Source organism: Cydia fagiglandana, chromosome 4 (genome assembly GCF_963556715.1).
Source record: "Cydia fagiglandana chromosome 4, ilCydFagi1.1, whole genome shotgun sequence".
Taxonomy (NCBI): Eukaryota; Metazoa; Arthropoda; class Insecta; order Lepidoptera; family Tortricidae; genus Cydia; species Cydia fagiglandana.
Window position 1 is genome coordinate 10837740 of NC_085935.1, and position 24451 is coordinate 10862190.

Genomic DNA, 24451 nt, shown 5'->3' on the forward strand with positions numbered 1-24451 from the left:
GGGAACCTATTATTAGGGTTCCGTACCCAAAGGGTAAAACGGGACCCTATTACTAAGACTTCGCTGTCCGTCCGTCTGTCTGTTACCAGGCTGTCTCTCACGAACCGTGATAGCTACATACAGTTGAAATTTTCACAGATGATATATTTCTGTTGCCGCTATAACAACAAATACTAAAAATAGAATAAAATAAAGATTCAAATGGGGCTCCCATACAACAAACGTGATTTTTGACCAAAGTTAAGCAACGTCGGGAGTGGTCAGTACTTGGATGGGTGACCGTTTTTTTTTTGCTTTTTTTTTGTTTTTTTTTTTTGCATTATGGTACGGAACCCTTCGTGCGCGAGTCCGACTCGCACTTGCCCGGTTTTTTTCTATAGGTATCCGCCGTTGCGGTCAATGACGTAATGTCACCACTCCAGTTAATGCAACACGGTCTCGTAACAGTAGCGATAAAATGATGTAAGGACTGTAACACAGACTAGATTTTAACCTCTAGCTGGGGTGGTGGATAAAAATAGCAAAGAAATTTGAATGGTGTTAGAAAAAAAAAATTGTTTTGTTTTACAATCGAACAAAACAAATTCAATTGTTCCAATTAATTTGTTATTAGGACCGTGAGACGCTAGAGGTTAAAGCTTGTATCCAAGACTAGTTGAAAAAAAAAAAGACTTTCAAAGTAAGCTTTTTTTTACGCATTCAATAACAGTGCGAGCACTATGAACAGAGAACCTGCCTAATGGGTCGCTGGCAGTGAATGTGTTTAGAAAAGTGTCCAAGTTATTCATACAAAACTCAAATAAGAGATAAAATAAAATTTATTAAGAATTTATATAAACATAGAATGATAGGTAATTATTAATAGTCTTTTGGTCTAAACTCTCATACGGTCGGACAGGACCCTCACTATGGAGCCAGTGCCACCCACATTGTAAACTTTCTCATGCCAAAGGAGCAGATGCCCGCTAGATCCCTCGGATGGGTACTCGAAGCCCCTGTAGATGTATTTCATCAGTATGTCAATGTCGTCCTGGGACAGGTTTGCTACGGCATCTTCAATTTGTGCAGATTTAATGGCGAGCAACACTTTCAATGTGAGTGTAAGGGCATTGTCCTGTAACATACAGACAAAAACATTACATATAGTTAATTTTAGTGGAAATACTAAAATTAACTATTAAGAGGACTTACGACTATCCAGTCTTAGTCCTCTTCTTTCTTCTTACACATTCCAGTTTATAATATGTAATATGTGCTACCACTAGTTGTTATAACATTTTCCTTTAATATGTTCCTAACAATGTGACATATTTAATAACTAAAAAAAAACAGATTCTCTACTCACCTTTACTTGTTGATTGGAAGACCCTAATGGTGCATTGTCCAGAACTGTTTTGAGTGCTTCATTGTATTTTCCTGTATATTATGAGTTATGGATTTATTTTGATAAGATAAATTAACATAATACTTATTTTTATGTCAGCTCTCTAACCCCATTGACTCTATTTGAATTAATCCATATTATAGTGCTAATCACAACACAAACATTTATGTTTTGTCTTTACTAAGTATTGTTGCTACCATCAGGAAACCCTTGTTAACTCAGAGGATATAACCAACGGAGACGCCATGTCTAAAATTTTCGGTACAAAATAGTCTGCCATTTTTTGCAGGGGAGGGGCACATCAAATGTATAGGTACGTCATGTCAGATAAACGTCAGTCCATACATATGGTTGACATGTGGTTGACCATTGGCCGCCTATTTTCGACAGAGGGGAACACCTGTTAATGGCGGCTCCATTGTTAATTACTCCGAGCTTGTTATCTATGTTGTGGCACTAGGGTCACTGTACAGTGGTTAATTAATTAAATATATGCAGCCATAAATTAATTGCTGTGGAACTGTAAACTAAATGCTGAAACCTACCATGAACATAAATGGTTTAATTGGAATTATTGGGAACTATGAGAGTTAAAGCTTTGAATCTGAAAATTTCACTAAGTACATACTAATAGTAGGTACAAGATTTTTATACCCGTTTATTATAAAGCACTTACTTCCATTTCAAGATGTTTGGAAACAAACTACATAGAACATAAATTTATTAAACTAATGTTATTAATGACAAGTCATTATTTCATGGGGCGTAAAATTGATTCTATATAGAAGCTTTCGTTATTAAAACCTCATGTTCGAAGAGGCATAAGGATGATCTAATAAATGGTGGTGAATGATGATTCATACACTTCAGAGGCAATGATAAACAAATGTAACTACATGGTCACGCGTCTAATCACAATTATTCGAGCGAAATTCGGTGTCATGCATGCAATTGCGGTATTTGAAAAGGATATTGATTCAATAATGCAGAGACTTCCCCCTCATCGGGGCCGGCGGGCATAGCTTGCTCGGCTTCATCCTCTTTGAAGTTGTCTTCATTGTATTGATCAATGTCTATTTTTCGGAAAGCTGAACTGGAGGTATTTTTAGCCATGTTATCTCTTCTCGTACACTTAACTTAAAGCAGGTGACTGTTATTATTTAGATTAATAATAATAAAACTGATGATAGGTGCAATTGCAATGTAAACTTCACTTAGTTTATTTTATTATTTTATTTAGCACCCTGCCCATATAATAATACAGTCTGAGTGAATGAAAGACACGTCAGATGTCAATTCATTGACAATTTGATAAATCGAGTCCGATTGTAGCTTAAATATTTCTCAGTGTTTACGACTGGAACGCAGTGGCGTAACTAGGGGGGGGTTGGAGGGGGCACGTGCCCCGGGCGCCGGCCAACGGGGGGGCGCCAAAATGCACAAGACCTTTCGTTAGGAGGGAGGGGGGGGCGCAAATTCGGTGCCTGCCCCGGGCGCCATATCCTCTAGCTACGCCTCTGCTGGAACGACAAGCAAAGCAAGTTTTATTGAATAATTCCTTTTAATATATTTTAATATTAGAATCAAAATCAGCAGCAGCAGAATCTGAAATATTTAATCAGTTTTAATGAGAAAGAATGTTTCATTTTCGTTAGCATGATTTGGACTACCGTGAAGAGAAGGCGATAAGCTGTATCCAGACGAGACAATTTTTCGCCAATCTGATGAAATTGTCCTATCGAACAGGCCGTGCGGACGCAAATACCAATTTGATTCCCAGATCATATCAGCAGGTGCGGGCACAAAAATGCCAATTTTCATAGTAGAATGCAAATTGGTGATTTACTTTGTGTACGTGTGGACGCTAGATGAGATTGACCAATAATTTTCCTGAACAAATCGACTGATTTGATCAGTCCCGTCTGGATACCCCTTTACGTTAACTGCGTTCATGGAAATTTTAACTAATAATCGAAATAATATCACTCAAAGATAGTTTCAAATCTCAATCCCACGTATGTATATCAACAATTGATTTGTGTTGTTTAAAAGATGTAAATGAACGCCATTAATCACTTGTAATTTGCAATTTGCATCATCAACTGGCAATACTTTTATGACATCGACGAAATGGGTGTTGTCATTGTCAAATAGTTGTGAAACATTTTGTGAAATAATCAAGTTATGTATATGTGATGTGGTGTGAAGCTAATTCTATTGTTTATTGTACTTTCTATTTGTGTCCTGTTTTTGCATATTGCTAATTATCTGGCCAACGAGGGCTGCAAAAAGCACAGTTGTACTCGCCCATCTTAAATCCCTAAACTTTGCCACAATGACAATGGGCGATGAACTGCCTGTCACTTCTTTGGTTTTGCCCGTTCTTATTCGCCCTGTGTTAACTCAGGTTTGTACAAATTGATTAACAAGATATGTAGGTACCAGGAAAACGTTTGTGCGATAATGCTAATCATTGGTACTAATGTTGATAAAAGCTTCAAGGCTGCCATATATCATGTTGAAATAGTGTACTACGTTTTATATTTCAGTTGGAGAAATATGATTTGGGCGCGTCTCAGACATTACGAGCAGCCCTTACTAAGGCGGAGGCTGCAGTGCCAGGGCTTAATTATGATTTGGTGGCTGGGATAATGCGAAGAGCTGATATACCTGTCAATATGAATGAGAGTTTACTGCGTTTGCAGGGGGCTCTTACAGAATCAGAATGTAAGCTTTGTGTTTTTATTTATTATTGGTAAAATATTGTTGACTGTCTAGACAAGTTAATGTAGAACTGCTTTAACAATAGGAACCTTTATATAAACTTAGAGAGAACCATGTAAAATAGTTTCATTCTGAATGACATTTCTCACTTTGCTATAAAATCTATCATGCTTTTTTATTAGTATTTGTATTGTATTGTATTGTAAGAGCAGTAATGCTTTGTAACAGGGTGATTAGTATACCTTCTGAGGTCTAGAAGCAAAACAATACCTTCTTTAAATTTGGAAGTGTCTCTTATTTAATAAAAGAAAAAAGCTATTGGAATGTATACAAAGTTATGTTTATAGTGAGTTATCATTCGGGTTGGAGACTAAATTCCAGAACAGAGCACTCAATTGTTGACTTTATTTAATTTTTATTAGAGTATTTAATTTACTCTATAATATTAATATTACAGTTACAACTTTTAATTTCATTAAATGATGGTTGTTTAAATAAATTACAGGTGCTGATCTAAGGCTGAACAGGTCTGAAGAGGCATTCCAAGAATTAAACAAGAAATCTACTGCATTGAAGAAAATTTTGAGCCGCATTCCTGATGAAATAACAGACAGAAAGACATTCCTGGAAACTATTAAGTAAGTTATAGAAAGAAGAATAATATTTAGCTTAGATAAATTAAATAACAAGTAAAGTATACACTGTTAAATCTTATGCCTGGTGAAGTTGATGAAATATAAAATGAGCAGATCTTGTTCAAATTCAAAATTCTTTGAAAAAAAAGCTCACTTTTTATTATGTCAACCTTAAGGGCTTGTGCACAAATCACGCAAGGTTTGATGGGGGAGGGGGGGTCACAAAAAAATCACGATAGATCACGTTGGGGGAGGGGGGTATAAGAAAACCTCACGTGTATTTTTATACAGTGAATGAAACTAAGATAAAAAAACCTACCACATGAGTAGATACTTTTTCTCGGTTTCGTTATACATAAATCTTCACTCTGCACTTCAAAATAGCGAGCCTATTTAACAAAAATAGAAAAATAAACAATATCTTCTATATACAATACTATTTATCTTTAAAATAGGGCGAATGAAAAAATTTTGAAAAAAATACACGTGAGGTTGTGTGAGGGGAGGGGGGAATCCAAAAACCTTACCAAATATCACCAAGGGGTAGGGGGGGTCAAAAAGTAGCCGAAAACACCCTGCGTGATTTGTGAATAACCCCTAAATCTTATAATAATCCTACTGCATGCATGTGTTACATGAAAGTGGGGATGTCAACTTAACATATTTGGCACTATTTAACCCTTAATTTGACACACAAAAGGGGAAGGTAGTAAGTCCAAATCCCTGTGGCACTTAGGGGTTTGGGAAATTTAGGGTATAGAGATTACAGATTAGTATCTTAAGTTCCCCTATGTCTTGTATGTGGGTGCTGTATGGTGCTACATAAGCACAGATAAGACACAGTAACAGGTGACTTTCTAACTATCAGAAGTGGAAATGCCAATATTATACTTAGACAACGCTATGTACTCCATAATTGTTGTATTGTGTGAAGTACTTTGGCTCTATTGTACTTGTGGTTGTACTTAATAAATAAAATAAAGTGGAAAATAAACACATCTTTATTGTAAGGGAATAATTACAAGTATGTTAATTTTAGAGTAATTTTATGTATATTAAGTACATAGTTTTTAATGGATAGGTCTGAGCAAGGGCTTTTGGCGGGGGAGGAAATAATATGAAAGCCTGTATTTAACTATACTATATTATACAATCAATTTCTGTTACAGAGAGATTGCATCGGCTATCAAGAAACTTCTGGATGCTGTCAATGAGGTGTCCCAATATACACCTGGTCCCGGAAAACAAGTGCTAGAACAAAGGAAAAGGGAATTTGTCAAATACTCTAAAAGGTTTTCAAACACATTGAAGGAGTACTTCAAGGAAGGACAGTAAGTACCATTAATATTATTTTTGATGTTTAATTTGACTTATTCGGTCAAGTGTCCCAAATGTTTTAAGCCGAGAAAGAAAGCCAGTAGGGCTAGAGCAGCGGTCGGCAACAAGCGGCCCGCGAGCCCCCCTGGCTATTTTGTATGTAATATTGTCCAATAACAATATCTGATAAAGTCACACATTTTAACAAAAGTGCGGCCCGCGTCAACTTCCTTAACTACTATGTGGCCCTTGACTGCTAAAAGGTTGCCGATCGCTGGGCTAGAATATAGCAGCTGGTTAGGACTAAGCTAAGAGCGGCTGGCTGCTGTCACCTAAATTGCTCTTGTGTGTTTTATACTCAGGAAACCTTAGAATAGTTTGTAGTTATTCTCGGCTTAAGAAATTAATGTCGGCTTTAGAAGTGCCAGCTTTAAACTCAGGGAATTCTTTAATTCCGCTTCCAACAGTTGTTTCACAGTATTTGTGATTTAGTATCTACATAAATAAAATAAAAAAATTGTAGTATATATGGTGAGGTACTCAGGCATAGGTGATGGTACTCGTCCTAGTACTGAGAATCGGCTAATCAGTCAAATCATACAGAAGGCAAAGTGGGATTTACATCTTAAATCTGTCAAAAGTGATGGGTCTAATTAATTGTATGATTAGAAAATATTTTTTTAGTGTTCCGTACAAAACTTTGTTTACGGAACACTTATGGGATCACTTCGGTCTTGTTCTTATATTGAAATGTTTCTTTTTCAGGGCCAATGCTGTGTTCGTGAGTGCTCTTTATTTGATCCACCAAACAAACCAAATCTTATATACCGTAAAAAATAAGTCTGAATAACTTTACCACTTCTGTAATAGTATTTACTAATTTGTCAAGTGTATTAGTTACATATGAAATAAACATGGATATGGGGTTAAATACCTAGTTAATCGAAAGTTTAAAAAGTATAAGTATAGGATATTGTTTTTCATGTGCAGTCTTAATATAAAATAATCATTTTACACCCTAGTTGATAACATCAGTGGCCACAAATTGTAGATTGAGAGTCTTTGAAGTTCTTAAGACATGGGCAGTAAAGATTTGGTAATTGAGTTCTAAGCTAACGAATATACTTTTACCAGGTGAAATACATGTTGTGGAATCCAGGTGGAATATATTTTGGGAGAGTGTAAGAGCACTCAAATAATTTTTCTATATTGACATTTATTGGGAGTTTAAACGGTAAATTACTATTTATTACAAGATTGAAGATTACTATTTATTTATTTATTATTGATTGCTAAAGTTTTAACGACATTGGGAAAAGTCTTATGGCTGAAAGCTTTCAGGTATTCGTATTAGTATATCGAAATTTAAAAATTCTTACCGTCTTTCATCCATCGTAGGATATGTGTACATTAGGCAGTGTTGGCATCAATCTGAACTAAATCAATCCGGATTGATCAATCGAATTGACGCGTCAATCCGAATTGATCAATCCGGATTGATCAATTCGAATTGAATCAATTCTGATTGACGCGTCAATCCGATTGAATCAATTTGAATTAACGCATCAATCCTCAATTCTGATTAAATCAATTCTCAATCTAGATTAACCATAGTCCCTAAGATTACTTTTCAAAGGTGTAAGTTTTTGGGACTTACTTACTGGACTTAAATTCGATATCTGAGGTTCCCAGAGGTTCGAAAACATGTTACTGATGTCAGTATTGATTTATTTTATTTATTTTATTTATTTTATTTATTTTATTTATTTTATTTATTTTATTTATTTTATTTATTTTATTTATTTTATTTATTTTATTTATTTTATTTATTTTATTTATTTTATTTATTTTATTTATTTTATTTATTTTATTTATTTTATTTATTTTATTTATTTTATTTATTTTATTTATTTTATTTATTTTATTTATTTTATTTATTTTATTTATTTTATTTATTTTATTTATTTTATTTATTTTATTTATTTTATTTATTTTATTTATTTTATTTATTTTATTTATTTTATTTATTTTATTTATTTTATTTATTTTATTTATTTTATTTATTTTATTTATTTTATTTATTTTATTTATTTTATTTATTTTATTTATTTTATTTATTTTATTTATTTTATTTATTTTATTTATTTTATTTATTTTATTTATTTTATTTATTTTATTTATTTTATTTATTTTATTTATTTTATTTATTTTATTTATTTTATTTATTTTATTTATTTTATTTATTTTATTTATTTTATTTATTTTATTTATTTTATTTATTTTATTTATTTTATTTATTTTATTTATTTTATTTATTTTATTTATTTTATTTATTTTATTTATTTTATTTATTTTATTTATTTTATTTATTTTATTTATTTTATTTATTTTATTTATTTTATTTATTTTATTTATTTTATTTATTTTATTTATTTTATTTATTTTATTTATTTTATTTATTTTATTTATTTTATTTATTTTATTTATTTTATTTAGTTTATTTATTTTATTTACATTATTTATTTCTTTTATTTTATTTATAATATAATAAGATTTATAATAAGAACACACCACACAGGTAGATATAAAGATAAACAGAGGAACGGCAAAAAAACTTGTTTATGCTGGAGGCTTCATAGATCGCTCATGCCAACCTCGATTATTCAATAACAACTTGAATTTAAGTGTGCGTAAAGATTACAATCGTTTGAACTGGTCAAAAACTTTATAATGAGGTAACTGAATAGACTTGGTTTTTATTTCGGTTACCGGTAACAGAGGTTAACCGTATCTGATACGGTTACCGAATCAAAGTGTTACCTTATCAGACGGTTACCGTTATGGTAGGGGTTTTTACAACCGCTTCTAAAATAACTCTATGAAAAACCCCGGTTAAGGTAACCGGTTCCTGTCCCTGGTAGAATCTAAATATTGCCATTGAAACCATGTTTTGCACCTTAGATATCGATTTTGAATGCAAGCAGTCACTTTCAAAAAATGTCACTAAAATGTCCCGAAACAGGACACCTTTCAATATTGCAGTCGAAAAGATGTTTAGAAACCTCTGGCTACCTCAGATATCGATTTTAAACGCAATCGGGTAATTTCTAGAAATGCCCCAAAAAAGGGCATCTCTCAATATTTCCCTCGGAAACAAGTATCGAAACCTTTGGGCACCTCAGATATCGATTTTGAACGCTATCGGTTAATTTCAAGGAAAGTCCCGAAAATGTTCCAAAAAGGACATCCTTCATAATGCCGTCAGAAACAAGTTTCGGAACCTTTGGTAAACTCGGACACCGCTTCGGAACGCATTTGGTCAGTTTCAAAAACTGGCCTAAATAAAAAGGACATTAGGTGTACATACAAAGTAATCGTCAATCCGAATTGACGATTGAGGATTGAGGATTGGCCGGTCAATTCGAATTAACGATTAGTAATCGTCAATCTTCAATCAGTAGATTTAGAATTAGTTTCGTCAATCGTCAATCGTCAATTCGAATTGATCGGTCAATCCTCAATCGTCAATCGTCAATTCGAATTGATATTTTGCCAACACTGACATTAGGTATCTGTACCCTAATGACGTAAATTCATAGTTATTTTTAGATATTGGACTGTTCACATTTGGTTCTTGTTTCATTAAAATGCATACACTATTTTAATGATGTAGCGCAATATTAATATGATGTATATTTAAATTTATAGATGTAGTCTGTAATTATTATTTAAATAATGCATAGGTACAGTTGAAGTGTTTACTTGTGTTTTAAAATTGTACCTACGAATCACAATTTACTATCGCAATAATATTATTGTGTTTCATATATCACACTATATACTTAGGGGCTATTCATAAATTAAGTAATTTCAAATTAGGGGGGGGGGGGTCTGGACACCGGATGATGGTAGCATAACGTAGGAGGAAACGGGGTCATTCGAAGCATGGTTTTTGGATGATTTTAGGGAGGGGGGGTCAAAAATCGATGACGTAATTTATGGACAGCCCCTTACATAAATACCGATCGTGACTATACCTCGTGTAGCCACTACTCTACATAACCTATGACTGTTGTACTTTACCCTAGTATTATAGATATAGAAAATGTTTATAAAAATAATGTTATTATATTAATTTGCACTGTTCTGGAGATACCCAACTAATAGAGAAATATTTTTATATGATGTTTTCTTTTAACCATACTTTGTCATGCTAAACAGTATATCCATATTTTCCATCAGTCTCGTAGTGTCGTCATTTTAGCTTTTTTGCCTATTCCGGTATTACCACTTAACCTGATAAAATTGAAGAAATCAGACCGCATAGACGTATATACGTTTATTCTTTGAGGTGTCCATATGAAGTTATGAACATACCTATCTACTAAAAGTTCCCGAGGGTGGGAGACGAGCCGGCGGCGGATGAGTATTTTGATTACATCTCGATAAGGGGTTGTGCACAAATCACGCGAGGTGTTTTCGGCTATTTTTTGACCCCCCCTCCCCCCTGGTGATATTTGGTAAGGTTTTTGGCTACCCCCCTCCCCCCACACAACCTCACGTGTATTTTTTGAAATTTTTTCATTCGACCTAATTTTAAGAAAAATTGTATATAGAAATATTTGTTTATTTTTCTATTTTCGTTAAATAAACTCGCTATTTTGAAGTGCAGAGTGAAGATTTATGTTTAACGAAACCGAGAAAAAGTATCTACCTATTACGCATGTGGTAGGTGTTAGTTTCGTTCACTATAGAAAAATACACGTGAGGTTTCCTTATACCCCCCCTCCCCCAACGTGATCTATCGTGATTTTTTCGTGACCCCCCCCGCCCTCTATCGAACTTCGCGTGATTTGTGCACAAGCCCTAACCATTACAAATATCTAGTCACTTATACATTAATATTATCTACATAAAATTTTATATAAATTATGCAGTGATACCTGGATAATTGGGACAACGAGGGACAAGCAAATATGTCTAACGTAAAGAGGTATTGCACATATTCGATTTAAATAAAATCCTATTCTACTTCCCCAGGGTTTCAGTTAGCCAGGTATAAATCAATTTCTACCTCATTTCCAGGGGGTTCCAATAGAGGTGAAAATAGACGTATTTCAGTTATAGATGTGTTTAATAAGGTATTTTGCAAACATTATGTACCTACAGTCAACTGTAAAAATGTGGGTGTACAAATCATGTCAAAAATATGTCCCAAGTATAACTCTTATATCAGTGAATTAAGAACTATACTAGATAGTAAGAGGTTTACCCAAACATAAAGTATATACGATGGCATATACCTATACCATAGAGAAATATAGTAAGAATAGAGTGCTCAATCCATATATCAGTTTAGTACCAAAACGACTATTATTTTCTTAGTCGATGCTAGATATTGAATAGCGGAATTATCAGTAGGTACTGCTACTTGACAATAGATGTTCCGACGACCTAAAAGTCTATTGCTCAACAATTTTCAACTGATTATAACCGGATTAACCGGAACTCTATTTTCAACTTCTGGTTTTAAAATTAGTTGTAAATTGTTGCCCGATACAAATTTTCGTGAGTCGCGACTCTAAGAGACTAGTATCAAGTAGGTACTAGGTACAGTCATCAGCAATAGTATCTTACACAAAAAGGGCCGCAAAAACATATGACGCGCTCTTATTGCGCTCCAAATAAGAACGTGTCACATATTTTTGCGGCCCTAAAGTTCGTTTTTTTTAGCATTAGAAAGAACTTGCAAGAAGGTATTAAGCGATGTTGACATGTCTTTTAATTGAAAAATGCTTTTTAAAAATCAAAAACTATTACTTATGAAAGCAGAATAATATAAATGATCGTATTAGATTCATAATTGTCACATATTTGCCGTACTTATTTTTAAAATGTGTTTTTCAATTAAAAGACACATCAAGATTGTTTACCTTATTTCTAATGCTAAAAAAAATGAACTATAGTTGTGTAAGATACTATTGCTGATGACTGTACCTACTGGTAAGGTAAGTAGGTACTGATAATTCCGTTAGTCGATGCTAGATGTCGACTGCGAAAATAATAGTCTTTTTGGTATCAAAACTAATGTATGGAGTGAGCACTATATTCTTACTATATTTCTCTATGGTATAGGTACATTTCATCGTATGTAAGTACTTTATGTTATAGGTAAAACTTTTACTATCTTATCTCTAATATTAACAATAGTCGTCCTGCAGACACATCTGTCGGCCGAATAAATAAGATTTCGCTTAAATGTGTTATCTTCGATCCGGACATCTCGGCTGCTCATAAATCAGAATAATGCATTCGATGCGATTCCATTAACGGTTTTGTATTTAAATTTATCCCTCAGTTCAGTCACAAGCTGTCTCTGAGCAACGTACAACGTTAAGCGAGTCCTGTTCATGTTCTTGAAAATAATAAATAATGTACCTAGGTATATCTTAATTCTTAAAAGGCAAAATTAGGTATTTAATTATCGTTGACGTGCACGCTTTGCGAAAGCTCAAAGCTCCATACAGTCGCTTTTGTAAGTAGGACTTTCTAGGTAAAAGACCTATCAAAACTTACAGTCGGCGCAACGATAGAAAGTAGGTACTTATATTCTACACTACACCCCTATCTATCTATATATATAAATGCAAGTGTCCTGACTGACTGACTGACTGACTAATTCATCAACGTAGAGCCGAAACTACAAAAGCCAGAAAGTTGAAATTTGCACACCAGATTGCATTTATAAAGTGTACAAGAGATAAGAAGCGATTTTGAGTAATTCAACCCCTAAGGGGGTTAAAAAGGGGATGAAAGTTTGTATGGGGTTAAAGTTTTCTTTTAAGCTAGGAATTTGAAACTTCGTGAAAAGATATATTATTAAAATACAAGAAAAATAATTTCAGCGTTTTTGAAAATTCATCCTCTAAGGTGGTGAAAAAGGGGTTGAAAGTTTGTATGGATATCAAAAAAATTTTCAAGTGGTGGACTTGAATCTTTGTATTTAGGGATATTATTAGAAGACAGGAAAAGTAATTTCAGCGTTTTGTAAAATTCATCCCCTAACAGGGTTAAAAAGGGGTTGAAAATTTTAATCCATTACAAATGCTTTGAAACTTCGTAGAAAGGCATAATAGCCGATTACAAAAAAAGTGATTGCAACGTTTTTGGAAATTCAACCCCTAAGGGGGTTAAAAAGGGGATGAAAGTTCGTCTTCGGGTGCAAATTTTATTTTAAGCTAGGAACTCTAACTTTTTGGTAAAAAAGGTAATAAAGTAAAAAACATGAAAACTAATTCAAGCATTTTTGAAAATCATCCCCCAAGGTGGTGAGAAAGGGGTTGAAAGTTTGTATGGAGATCAGATATTTTGTGAGTGCGGAATGCGGAACTTGAATCTTTGTATAAGGGCATAGGTACCTATTATGAGAATAAAAGAAAAGTAATTTCAGCAACCAACATCAAAATCCACTTGACTTAAAACTTCATGCAACTTGCTAAAAAAGAAAAGTACCTACTTTATTTCAACATTGCTTGACAAAAAAATGAAAAAAGAAATTTCTGTGAAAATTAATAGATACTAAAGATGTAAAATGTTGAAGACAAGATTCCACGCGGACGAAGTCGCGGGCAACAGCTAGTACTGTATAAAACTAGCCTCTAGAAGTTGATTTATCTGACATAAAAAAAAAACTAGTTTTGCCTTGGACAGACAGAGTACTTATAACTAGAATGCTTTATAATAAGTCCGCCTTTTGAACGATTTATTTTGTTATGGGAAATAAAAATTAAATAAAATCATGATCAAAATAATAGTCAATGGATGGTGTTAGCGATGTCGGGAGTAATATTGTTATTATGGTAAACGTGTATTGTTTAAGTTAAAATCAACGAATTTTTATCCCGGTCCGATATCACACGCGTAGCTCTCGAGCGCGAGCATTCAAATAAGGCGCTCGAAGACGCTCGCCTCAACGTAACAGAAGCGTTTCGATACGGTCACAGCAAAAGCAGGTAAACGCATCAGCTGCCTTCTAAGTTATCGCTATCGATTTTTCTTTAGGGTCACCTAATCAAAATGGTCGCCCGGCATTTCAGGTGAAAAAACTTGTACGCGGAAATATGTGGAGGTCGAGGATCGTGGCTTCCCGTGTCAAGTGTCACGGACACCGGCCGCCCCGCACTGAGGGCGCACGACCCGCCATTGTGCGACAGCACGACGAGACGAATCGCGACGCAGGCTTCTTGACCCACGTAAATGCGGTCACGAAATCATTTTATTCCATCTTTCTCCGACACCGAGTCGTCCAACTGCCAAAAACTCACTCGATTTATTCCCACGACTCACAACAATGCCAGTGAGAAATTAGAGATTGAGACCAGGGGGCCGATTTTTGAAATTCGACCGCTCGATTTCGTGTATTTCATTCAACAATATCTCCATTACTAGGCATTTAAATTCTACTAATAGAATTGAAAACGAGTGGTCAATACCACTAGATTCCAAATTTCGATCGCTCGTATTTCAAAACTGAGCATTTCGCCGTTTTCCACCGATTTTCGAGTGACGAAATCGAGTGATCGAAATTCAAAAATCGGCCCCCAGTCTGCTTTTCCATGATTATCTAACCGAAGCTTGAAGAGTAGGTACCTACATAATGTACACAGTCTAGGCAAGCTTAACCTTTCCTAAGCATATAACTAAATTAGTTTTCCAAATATGAAGGGAGGGACTATTACGTACAACATTTAGGTACAACTACAAGTACATACATGTACATACCTATTAATATTTAAGTTGGGTGTGTGACCTTTTCCTCGTGGTAAGATGAAAAACAGTGATAAATAATTTTGCATCTTGAATATCTTACTACGCTTGTGATTCCTCTGTATTCTTACCACAGGCAAACCTTCGTTTTCTCGGGATTAAATCTAGCACCTGCGTTAACTTCAAATTAAAACTTAGCAGTGCGTCAAGATCTAGGTAAATATTATAGGTAACGAACACGTAGGTAGGCAGAAGAATGTGCTCAAATAAAGATATCGTTAAAATCGCTTTGGAATTGGAACCAAACACACTAAACTAATTGAACAATTATTATAGGTCACTTTCTTTCCGGATCGAATTCATTACTTTTTATGACTCCGAACCTCAACAATGAGTCAATCATATGGATCAGTTAAAATATTCATAGCTTCGGAGTGGAGGCGTAATCGATTTCAACTCTGACGCGTCGGTCCTGCGCCTCGTGCGGCTGCGCAGGCAGATGAAAGCGCGTGATACGACACCTAATACGAACGATTGTACTGCGTGAAATGTGTTGCGTCTCATTCCTATCTGCTTAACCGCATCATATCAGTAGATTGTTGTTAAAATATGCAAAACCAATTGAATCCGAGCGACTGGGTTTGTACTAGCTAGTGAGAGCGACACTATCAACACGCTATAGGTACAAATAAATCATATTGGTAATTCGGGTTTCGCTAATTTACAGTAAATTAAAACCGATGTTTGTTTATTTAGGTGGCCATATGCTCCATGTGAATTGGCTTAATGACTGCGCTCTACGAAACGCTCAACTCATGAAAGTAAGTATCTATATTAGATTATCAGCAAAAGGCTTGTATAAAAATCTTTCATTAGGTATCTTCTCAATTTGGTGTCGTTAGCGAAATGTTTAAAATATTCTTGTTTCAAAACTGAGCGTAAATCAACCTGATAGCGATAAATCGATAAAATACAAATTGAAACAATAAATGGTCCCATTCGAGTCGTATATTTCCGTTTGCGTATTAGCATAGCAGACTACAAAAAAGCTAGTTGTGGATGCAACACATGCGGAATGAATCGTCCAAGAAGCTCCCCCGTGATTGTTGCACATCAATCTCTGGTCTCCGATGCAAAAACAAAGCATTTGTTATTGAAGATATTATCATTCGATAACCTAAACTGCTAACGTGATTTATACTGACGATTCGATCTGTACATTAGGTATACAGTAAGAATGTATGAAAGTTCAACGACGAGTTTGCTTAATTCAGGACGGATGAGTCTAATTCTTCTATGTAGGTATGTACATAAACATCATCTGGGCGCTGCCACGCAAGGGTTATATTATATACTTACATACTTGTCTTGTCTGCGACGTTTGAGGTTAACAATTCTTTAAGTTTAGGTTCTAAGTCAAGTTTAGTATCATTTTCAACTAAATCAAAGATGTAGACATAGATTTCATCGAAATCGGTTCAGCGTTTATTGATTTCCCATACAATCCTACACCTTACCTTTCATTTTTAAGGTATTTTTTCTGGAATAAAACTATCCTATGTTCTTCTCTCTCTCTCTATACCAAATTTTATCTAAATCGGTTCAGCGGTTATTGAATCCCCATACAAATTTCCTCCTCCCTTTTCACACCCTTAAGGGATGATTACTGAGATTAAAAGTATGCTATATGTTATTCCCTGGGATTCAAACTATCTCTGTACCAAATTTTAACAAAATTGGTGCAGCAGTTTAAGCGCGAATATTTTTTTCATATTTTATGTGTTTTTACTTCGGAATGGTGTCATTATTATATCAGAAATGAATTCGGCACCCCCGAATACGGAAACGATACCAAACTTGACCTAACTTGACTTGACTTAAATGATACAGATATCAAGATCAAGTTGAGAGCCGCCCCCCTAAAAATTTACATCAAAAATCTCGGTGGCTCCACTTCTTGAATACATCCCTGGGTCCTAAGGACCAATCCTGCCAAAGGAAATCTCTTGTTCATGCAACGCCGTATGTTAGGCCCAGCGCCATCCGCTAAATGTAACCTTAAGGTGTAGTCGATAGAGTTAGACCAAGAAAAGTCTGCAGCGATTTTGATAGCCCACTCAGTGCAAGTGTTATTTTAAACGTCAAACTTCTATGAAATTATGACTTATGACGTATGTTATAAATAACACTTGCACCGCGTGGGCTATCAAAATAGCTGCAGACTTTTCTTGGTCTGACAAAAGTTATATTTGACATAAAAAATTTACATAAATGATAAGACTTTGTCATTGCAAATACCATACCTGAATGGAAGGGAGTGCTTGAAAGGATGCAAGACAGATATTCGTAGATGTAAGTTAATTTTAAATTAGTAAATTTAAGTAGTTTTAAGTTATGAATCTATGTAATGCTTTGGCGCAAGCTGTAATGTTATATATAACTTGATTCAATAAATAAATATAAATACAGTCTTCCGACTCTACAGACTTACTTACACAGGTATGATTGCTAAAGGGACCCACTGATTAAGAGTCCACCGGACGGTATCAACCTGTAAGTTGTTCGGAACTGTCAAAATTTTGTTCTAACTGACAGGGGAAAATTTGTAAGTTTGAAATGCCATGTAAATTATTGGCTGGTATCTGATCACCAGATATAGTAATCCACTTCGTCTCTTTTTTCTGGTAGCATATTTTATTTCTCTAGGGCAGGCGTGGCTCACTGCGCTGTCGCCACCTAGCGGCCATATCTGTGCTGATCGTGACAGACGCGTTTTGATAGAGACTGAGTCTTCTGTACCTAGTACTATTATTTATTATGTGCCTAGGGTCCCAGTTCTAACCTAACCCACAAAATCGAAATCGCCAAACCATGCGTCGTTGAAGAGTTTGGTTCTGACCATCATCAGCAATTCCACTTCATCAAGTGCGACACTTTTTAATGAAAATGCTTGATTTTCTGATGAAAATACTAAAATCTCCTTAAGTATGCCTTTAAGATTTGAGGAGTTCCCTCGATTCCTCATGGATCCCATCATCAGAACTCGAGCTTGACAAAAATGTGGCTTAAAAACTTAATTTGCTTAACAAACATAACAAACGGGACCAATCTGTATGCCTATACATACAGTCAAGGAATTTAAATTCCGACCCATTTCGTACTTTGTCACAGTGACAATCAATATGAAAGCCGCTAGAGACCTCATACGGTTGTCACTGTGACAAAGTACGAAATGGGTCGGAATTTAAATTCCTTGACTGTACAATCAAAAATATAATTTTCAAAATCGGTCCAGTAATGAGGGAGATATGGAGTAGTAACACACATTAAAAAACAATCGAATTCTCTTTTTGAGATTTGGAAGTCGGTTAAAAAAACCGGCCAAGTGCGAGTTGGACTCGCGTTCTAAGGGTTCAATACATTACCCAATTTTTATCAATGTATTTTTGATATGTGAAACGGGAGCCTTTAAAAAACCCCTACGGGTTTCAGTCGGATAAAAAACTATGTAATTAGTCCGACTCACGCTTGACTACACATTTCTAATAGGTTTTCCTGTCATATATAAGTAAAGAACAATTTTTCTTATATTTTTCAAAATTTTAGACCCAGTAGTATCGGAGATAAAGGGGGGAATGGTAATTTTTTGCCTATTTTCTTGAATTACTCCTAAACTGTTTATCTTAAAATTATAAAAAAAATATTTGAGATTTTCACAATAAGCTCTTCCATTTTGATATTAACACGATATAGTTTGAAAAACTTCATTTTTTCATTTTCTCATCAAGCCCCCATTAGTGGCCTCCAGGTATAAAATTTATTTGTTTACGTTACGTGCCCGTCTTTGGGTCACAAACTTACATATAATTTACCAATCCAGTAGTTTCGGAGAAAATAGGCTGTGACAGACGGACAGACAGACGCACGAGTGATCCTATAATGGTTCCGCTTTTCGCTTTCGGGGTACGGAACCCTACAAATGATAAAACTTTAACACACGGTCTAACTCGACGTTTACCCTAGCGAGGTTTGCTAAGAACGCGACATGTGTAAGTAAAAGTACCTAAGTAATCTAAGTATGTACATAAGGTGTACCTAATGCCTTTTTGCCGAATTATGTTTCGTCAAATTTAATTTAAAAACCAACTTTTCGCCGAAATTTTATCTCGCAAAGCAATTCTTGGCATAATTTTACTTCGTGATTTTTTTATATTGCAAAATTTTATTACGTCAAATTTTATGTGGTAAATAATTGTGTAGCAAATGATTTGCTAAGGCAAGTAGGTAACATATTTATTGTCAAATTTTATGTGGCGAATAATGATTAAAAACAAAACTGCTCCCAGAGATAGGTGAGTTAGGGTTATATTTTTTGACCCTAAAAACGTAACTGGTCCCAGAGATCTGAGGTAGGTTAGGGTTATTTTTTTGATGACCCTAAAAACGAAACTGCATCCAGAGACAGGCGTGTCTCACTCCGCGATTTCGTCGCTTTGCTACAGGTAGCTAAAAGTACATCCGTTCCGTTCGGCCCCAATTTTGGGGTTTGCCATAAACCGCGCGAGGCGCTGTCGCCATTGCCACCTAGCGGCCATATCTGTGCTGATCACAACAGACGCGTTTTGTTAGAGAGTGAGTCTTCTGTACTTAGTACTATTATTTATTCTGTGCCAGAGATAGGTAGGTTAGGGTTATTTTTTTTATGACCCTAAAAATTAAACTGCTCCCAGAGATAGGCAGGTTAGGGTTATTTTTAGTGTTCCGTACAAAACTTTGTTCACGGAACACTTATGGGATCACTTCGGTCTTGCAAATCAGTTAAATGTTTTTGATGACCCTAAAAACGAAACTGCCCCCAGAGATAGGTTGGTTATGTATGTATTAACTCACATTATAGACGGGTCTAACGCGAATTATATTCAATTACCTTTATTTACCGACGTTTCGACACAGGTTTCACTGGTCGTGGTCGCGGCTGACTGATTGTCCCAGCAAAATGTCAAAACAGAGATTTGTGCATCTACCCGACGAAAAGTGTATGGAAAAGTTTGGGGTAGACATCACATTTTCAAACCACCCACCACAATTGAAATCAAGAAACACCCCAGGAATTTTAATAGGGAGGATGGTTTCAACTTATCGCCAACTTGGGAACCAGTGATACAGAAGCTAAAGCCAAAGGATCTATCTTCGGACGGGTGCGTGGATATTGTGAGTGTTGCGTGTCGGACTATTGACAATAATTAACATTATGTGTGGTGGGTGGTTTGAAAATGTGATGTCTACCCCAAACTTTTCCATACACTTTTCGTCGGGTAGATGCACAAATCTCTGTTTTGACATTTTGCTGGGACAATCAGTCAGCCGCGACCACGACCAGTGAAACCTGTGTCGAAAAGTCGGTAAATAAAGGTAATTGAATATAATTCGCGTTAGACCCGTCTATAATGTGAGTTAATATGTATTCAAAACGCGAAAGTTTAAAATATTAGGTTGGTTATGATGGTTATATATATAATCAAATCAAGGTATACCAATGAATAAATTTGACGAAAACATAATCGACATCTTAAAAAAATCCCAGGTAATAATTTGTTTAACAATAATTTACCAAATCAGTAGTTGGGAAATAATAATTTGACCAAATAAAAATATGGGATATGTAGTTCGGGGAGTTAAGAATTTGCTAAATAATTTTCGTCGGAACATTATTAGTAAACCGTACCTACATAAGGTCGTCCTCCATATGATCGATTCGTTCGAACATGGTACGGACTGGATAAAAGGTCCTGCTTCCGTTCTGCCGAATGCCATTACGTTGATTTTAGGTAATCAACTTCATGCTTTTAAAACCGGCTAAGAGCATGTCAGGCTATGCTCATATTGCTCATTGTAGGGTTCCGTCCGTAATAGTTACCCGTCCGTCTCAATAGACAGCCATGAACGGGGACTGGCTATTAGATTAGTTTACTGGGTATTCTGTAGTAACATAACAAGCGAAAGGGAGTACTTTTGCACCACATTGACTAAGAAAGGAAGATGTTTACATAGCAAAAAGTAAAAAACGCCTTAACCGACCATTTTCGCTCAGTAAGGACTCTATCGTTTATTATAAATACACATAAAACCTGGTATAACTGTTGACGTGTGTATTATTTTGTATAATTATGTTCTTAAGGTATAATCTGGGGGTATTTTTAAGCCATATTTGATATAAGAAGGTTTTACTTTTATTTTATTTTAGGGACTTTATGATGATTTTAATACCGTCTAGCAAATGTAATTTGGACAAGCCTATCGAGCTTAATTTGAGACTATTTCACCGATTCCTTGGTACGATTTAAAGAAACAAAATATGCCATCTAAGTGTCCTTTTCATGATTGCTCAATTGAACATCCACAGAATAAATGTGGTTAATTTTTATCTTTACATGAAAACGACTTTTTATGCAACATTTTGGATTCCCGTCAATTTCTGACGCCAGCGAAATGAGGGAAACAGCTAAAAGAATCTACCGAAATCCAAAGCCTAACGGACATTCATGGCGTTGAACTATGGCTAGAACAGGTCGATAGAAACGCTCCATGATGGTTATATTGTAAGCCAAAGTCGGGGTTGTCGTAAGTAACATGCCATATTCTCTAAAAGGCCACCAAGCACAGATCCAAAACTTTTTTCCAACTAAAAGAAATGATTAGACTATGCCCAGATATTTCGCTTTACGAATCATATGTAATTGCTGTTTACATAGTACGATTTTTTTTGTGTAATATCTCGTCTTGTTCGCAAACCGTAAATTTTCTTGTAGTATTTGTCCAAAATCGTTGTAGTTACTCGGGAGGATTAGGTAAATATTGTCCAAACCATATGCTTTACGTGATCTCCCAGGACGAAATGTTACTTATTATTAAAGCACTAATTAAACTATACGTGTAATTTTTTAATGAAAATATAATACCAGATAAAATGGCTAAGTAAAGTTGTATTCATAATAAACGATACAAAGGAGGGCCTCACACAAGGGTCACGAGGCCCCTTCGGGCACAGTGAAAGAAAAGGGCCTCGCAGATGAAAATTCACCCACGCCTATAGTTCGTTTTTTTTAGCATTACAAAAAAGGTAAACAATCTTGATGTGTCTTTTAATTGAAAAACACGTTTTAAAAATAAGTCACAGCAAATATGTAACAATTATGAATCTAATACGATCATTTATATTCTTCTGCTTTCATAAGTAATAGTTACTGATTTTTATAAAGCGTTTTACAATTAAAAGACATGTCAAGATCGCTAATCTTCTTTGTACTTCTTTCTAATGCTAAAAAAACTATAGATTAGTTCACGCTACGCCACTGTACCCATTATATAAATGTACGTTCTACCGTATTCAGTACTCAAAAAAATTGTATATGTACCTACTTGTTATATATTTCATGTTGCTAGGCATCGTTGATACGATTTTACATTATTCATGAGTGACATCTTCTCTAGACTGAATGTGTTCAATTTTATTCGCGGCGTCTAGTTTTTTAGGATTACATGAATTTTCGCTGATATATTCTCGTAAATCTTTCATAGTTGATAAATTTCCATGTTTCAGCAGACAGATGTGCGGATGAAAAGTTAGGCGGTGTAGCAAGCGGACTACAAATTCATGCCTAATGGTATTCTTAATAAAATATTAATGTAGAATGTAGCATCGTGGAGTAGGCTAGGGTGTTTCATTTTTACAAAATCCGATTTTCTTTCGATTTCACTTTACTTTAATACATGATCCCACTTATGTTGGTGTAGGTAATATTTTTGGAACATAGATTTATAATATCTATAGATGGTGTCTCAGCGAGCTGTCACTGTTGCCACTTTTGTTTAGTGTACGATTAACAATGAGGCCCACCTTGCTGTAGCCATGTCGATGAAGTCATATCGATAAACTATCGACATTTCTTGCAATTTTAATTTTACTTCAAAGGTTTAACGATACCTAAAATGAACAAAAACGCTTTTATTCTTTATTGTGGTTATCAGATCACAATTTTATAGTCACGCCCCAGGAGGGAACCAAGGGAAAGTTCAGATATTTAATTAAAATACATAAATACCTACTAAAACAGGTGTTCCGCAATAATTGAATTATTTTAATACATTCATTATCCATTACCATTTCAATTATGATTATGTTTAACGAAGATATTGAAGCTTCAATTAATCGCTATTTCGTTCCGCTGTGTAGCGTTTATCGATATATAACATGATTAAAATCGACTTTTCACATCCCTAAAAGAGCACACATATACGCTTTTACGCACACATACACGGGCGCATCAAAAAAGGCAACACTTGAAAAAAAGCGCGGGAAACGTGAAACGTGGCGGTTGTGTGTTTTGGTTTCTCGTACATTTAATTTAATTTAATATAAGAATAAGATCAAGGAATTGGTAAATTGTATATATTTTGGATAGTATTACATGTAAATATTGTTTTTTTTTGTATATATTGTGACATTCACTCATATTAGGTAAGTCTTTTGTAATTCTTTACCATGGCGGAGGATGATCCTCCTGACCCTGGAGGGGAAAACCTCCAAGTTGGTATTAATGTTGAAATTGAATCTAGCATGGACACAGATACATCAGTAAATAATAAGAACGATTTGAAAAGAAAAGTATATAAAAATAAGAGGTGTAAAGATTGTAACAAAAAGAGAAAGCGAAATTCTGGTGGGGAATATGTTTGCGAGTGTGAAATTGTACAGAAGACCCAAGCTCATACTATTACAAATACGGACACAAATAAAGTAGTTTCTGATATTCAAACAACCAAAGTTGGCAGAAATTTATTTTCAACATCTGATGTTGTACCGTTTACGGTGCATGTTCAATTAAAACAAACTGATCCTAACTCGTCCCTGCACCCGGTGTCTTTTGGTAGGTTCTTAGTAAAAAACGGCTTCAAAAATATTATAAATGGTAGTGTGAAACGTATTGGTAGGACAAGAATTTCTATGGCTTTTGCAAATCATATCGATGCTAATTTGTTTGTGACCAATCCTCAACTTGACAAAGAAAATTTAACAGCATACATACCATCGTTTACAGTAACGCGCATGGGCCTAGTCCGTGGTATTCCATCACAGTGGACGGAGGAGGAAATAGTGTCTAACATTTCCGTGCCCATTGGATGTGGAAAAGTACTTAAAGTTCGACGTTTGAACCATAGAGTCACAGTTAATGGTACCGTTTCATGGCAACCCTCTGAAACAGTTGTCCTAACTTTTGATGGTCAAGTTTTATCAAAGCGGGTATTTTCTTGCTACAACTCATTGCCTGTTGAACTGTATATCTTTCCCACAATCCAATGCTACAACTGTACTAAATTTGGCCATACGAAAACTAATTGCAGATCTAGACCCAAGTGCTTTAAGTGTGGTCAGTTGCATCCCGGTCATACCTGTTCAGTGGAGGAAGATGATGCCACTTGCTGCCTTTGCAATGGTTTTCATTTCGCCACGAACAGGGCTTGCCCGGAGCACAAGAGACAGAAGGATATTAAAGTAACTATGGCTAATAATTGTATCTCGTATGGCGAGGCAGTTAAATTACATCCAGCTGTTTCAAAATCATTT

At 35.0% G+C, this 24451-nt stretch overlaps 3 protein-coding genes across 3 annotated transcripts in view; 2 read left to right on the forward strand and 1 right to left on the reverse strand.

Moving 5' to 3' along the window:
* The window catches only part of LOC134663691 (chromodomain-helicase-DNA-binding protein 9), a 275973-nt gene that overhangs the window by 129908 nt on the left and 121614 nt on the right, over nucleotides 1-24451 (forward strand). The gene's annotated exons all lie outside the window — the stretch shown is intronic.
* LOC134664137 (actin-related protein 2/3 complex subunit 5-B) lies at nucleotides 801-2653 on the reverse strand. The gene is made up of 3 exons (XM_063520727.1): nucleotides 2357-2653; nucleotides 1346-1417; nucleotides 801-1114 (listed from the first exon to the last, which is right to left on the reverse strand). The coding sequence occupies exons 1-3, from the start codon at nucleotides 2495-2497 to the stop codon at nucleotides 875-877; spliced, it is 453 nt and encodes a 150-aa protein (XP_063376797.1). The 5' UTR covers nucleotides 2498-2653; the 3' UTR covers nucleotides 801-874.
* Nucleotides 3534-7469, forward strand: LOC134663679 (programmed cell death protein 10). Its single transcript, XM_063520125.1, has 5 exons — nucleotides 3534-3791; nucleotides 3934-4111; nucleotides 4614-4746; nucleotides 5913-6074; nucleotides 6826-7469. Exons 1-5 carry the CDS (start codon nucleotides 3720-3722, stop codon nucleotides 6908-6910), a joined length of 630 nt encoding a protein of 209 aa, XP_063376195.1. The 5' UTR covers nucleotides 3534-3719; the 3' UTR covers nucleotides 6911-7469.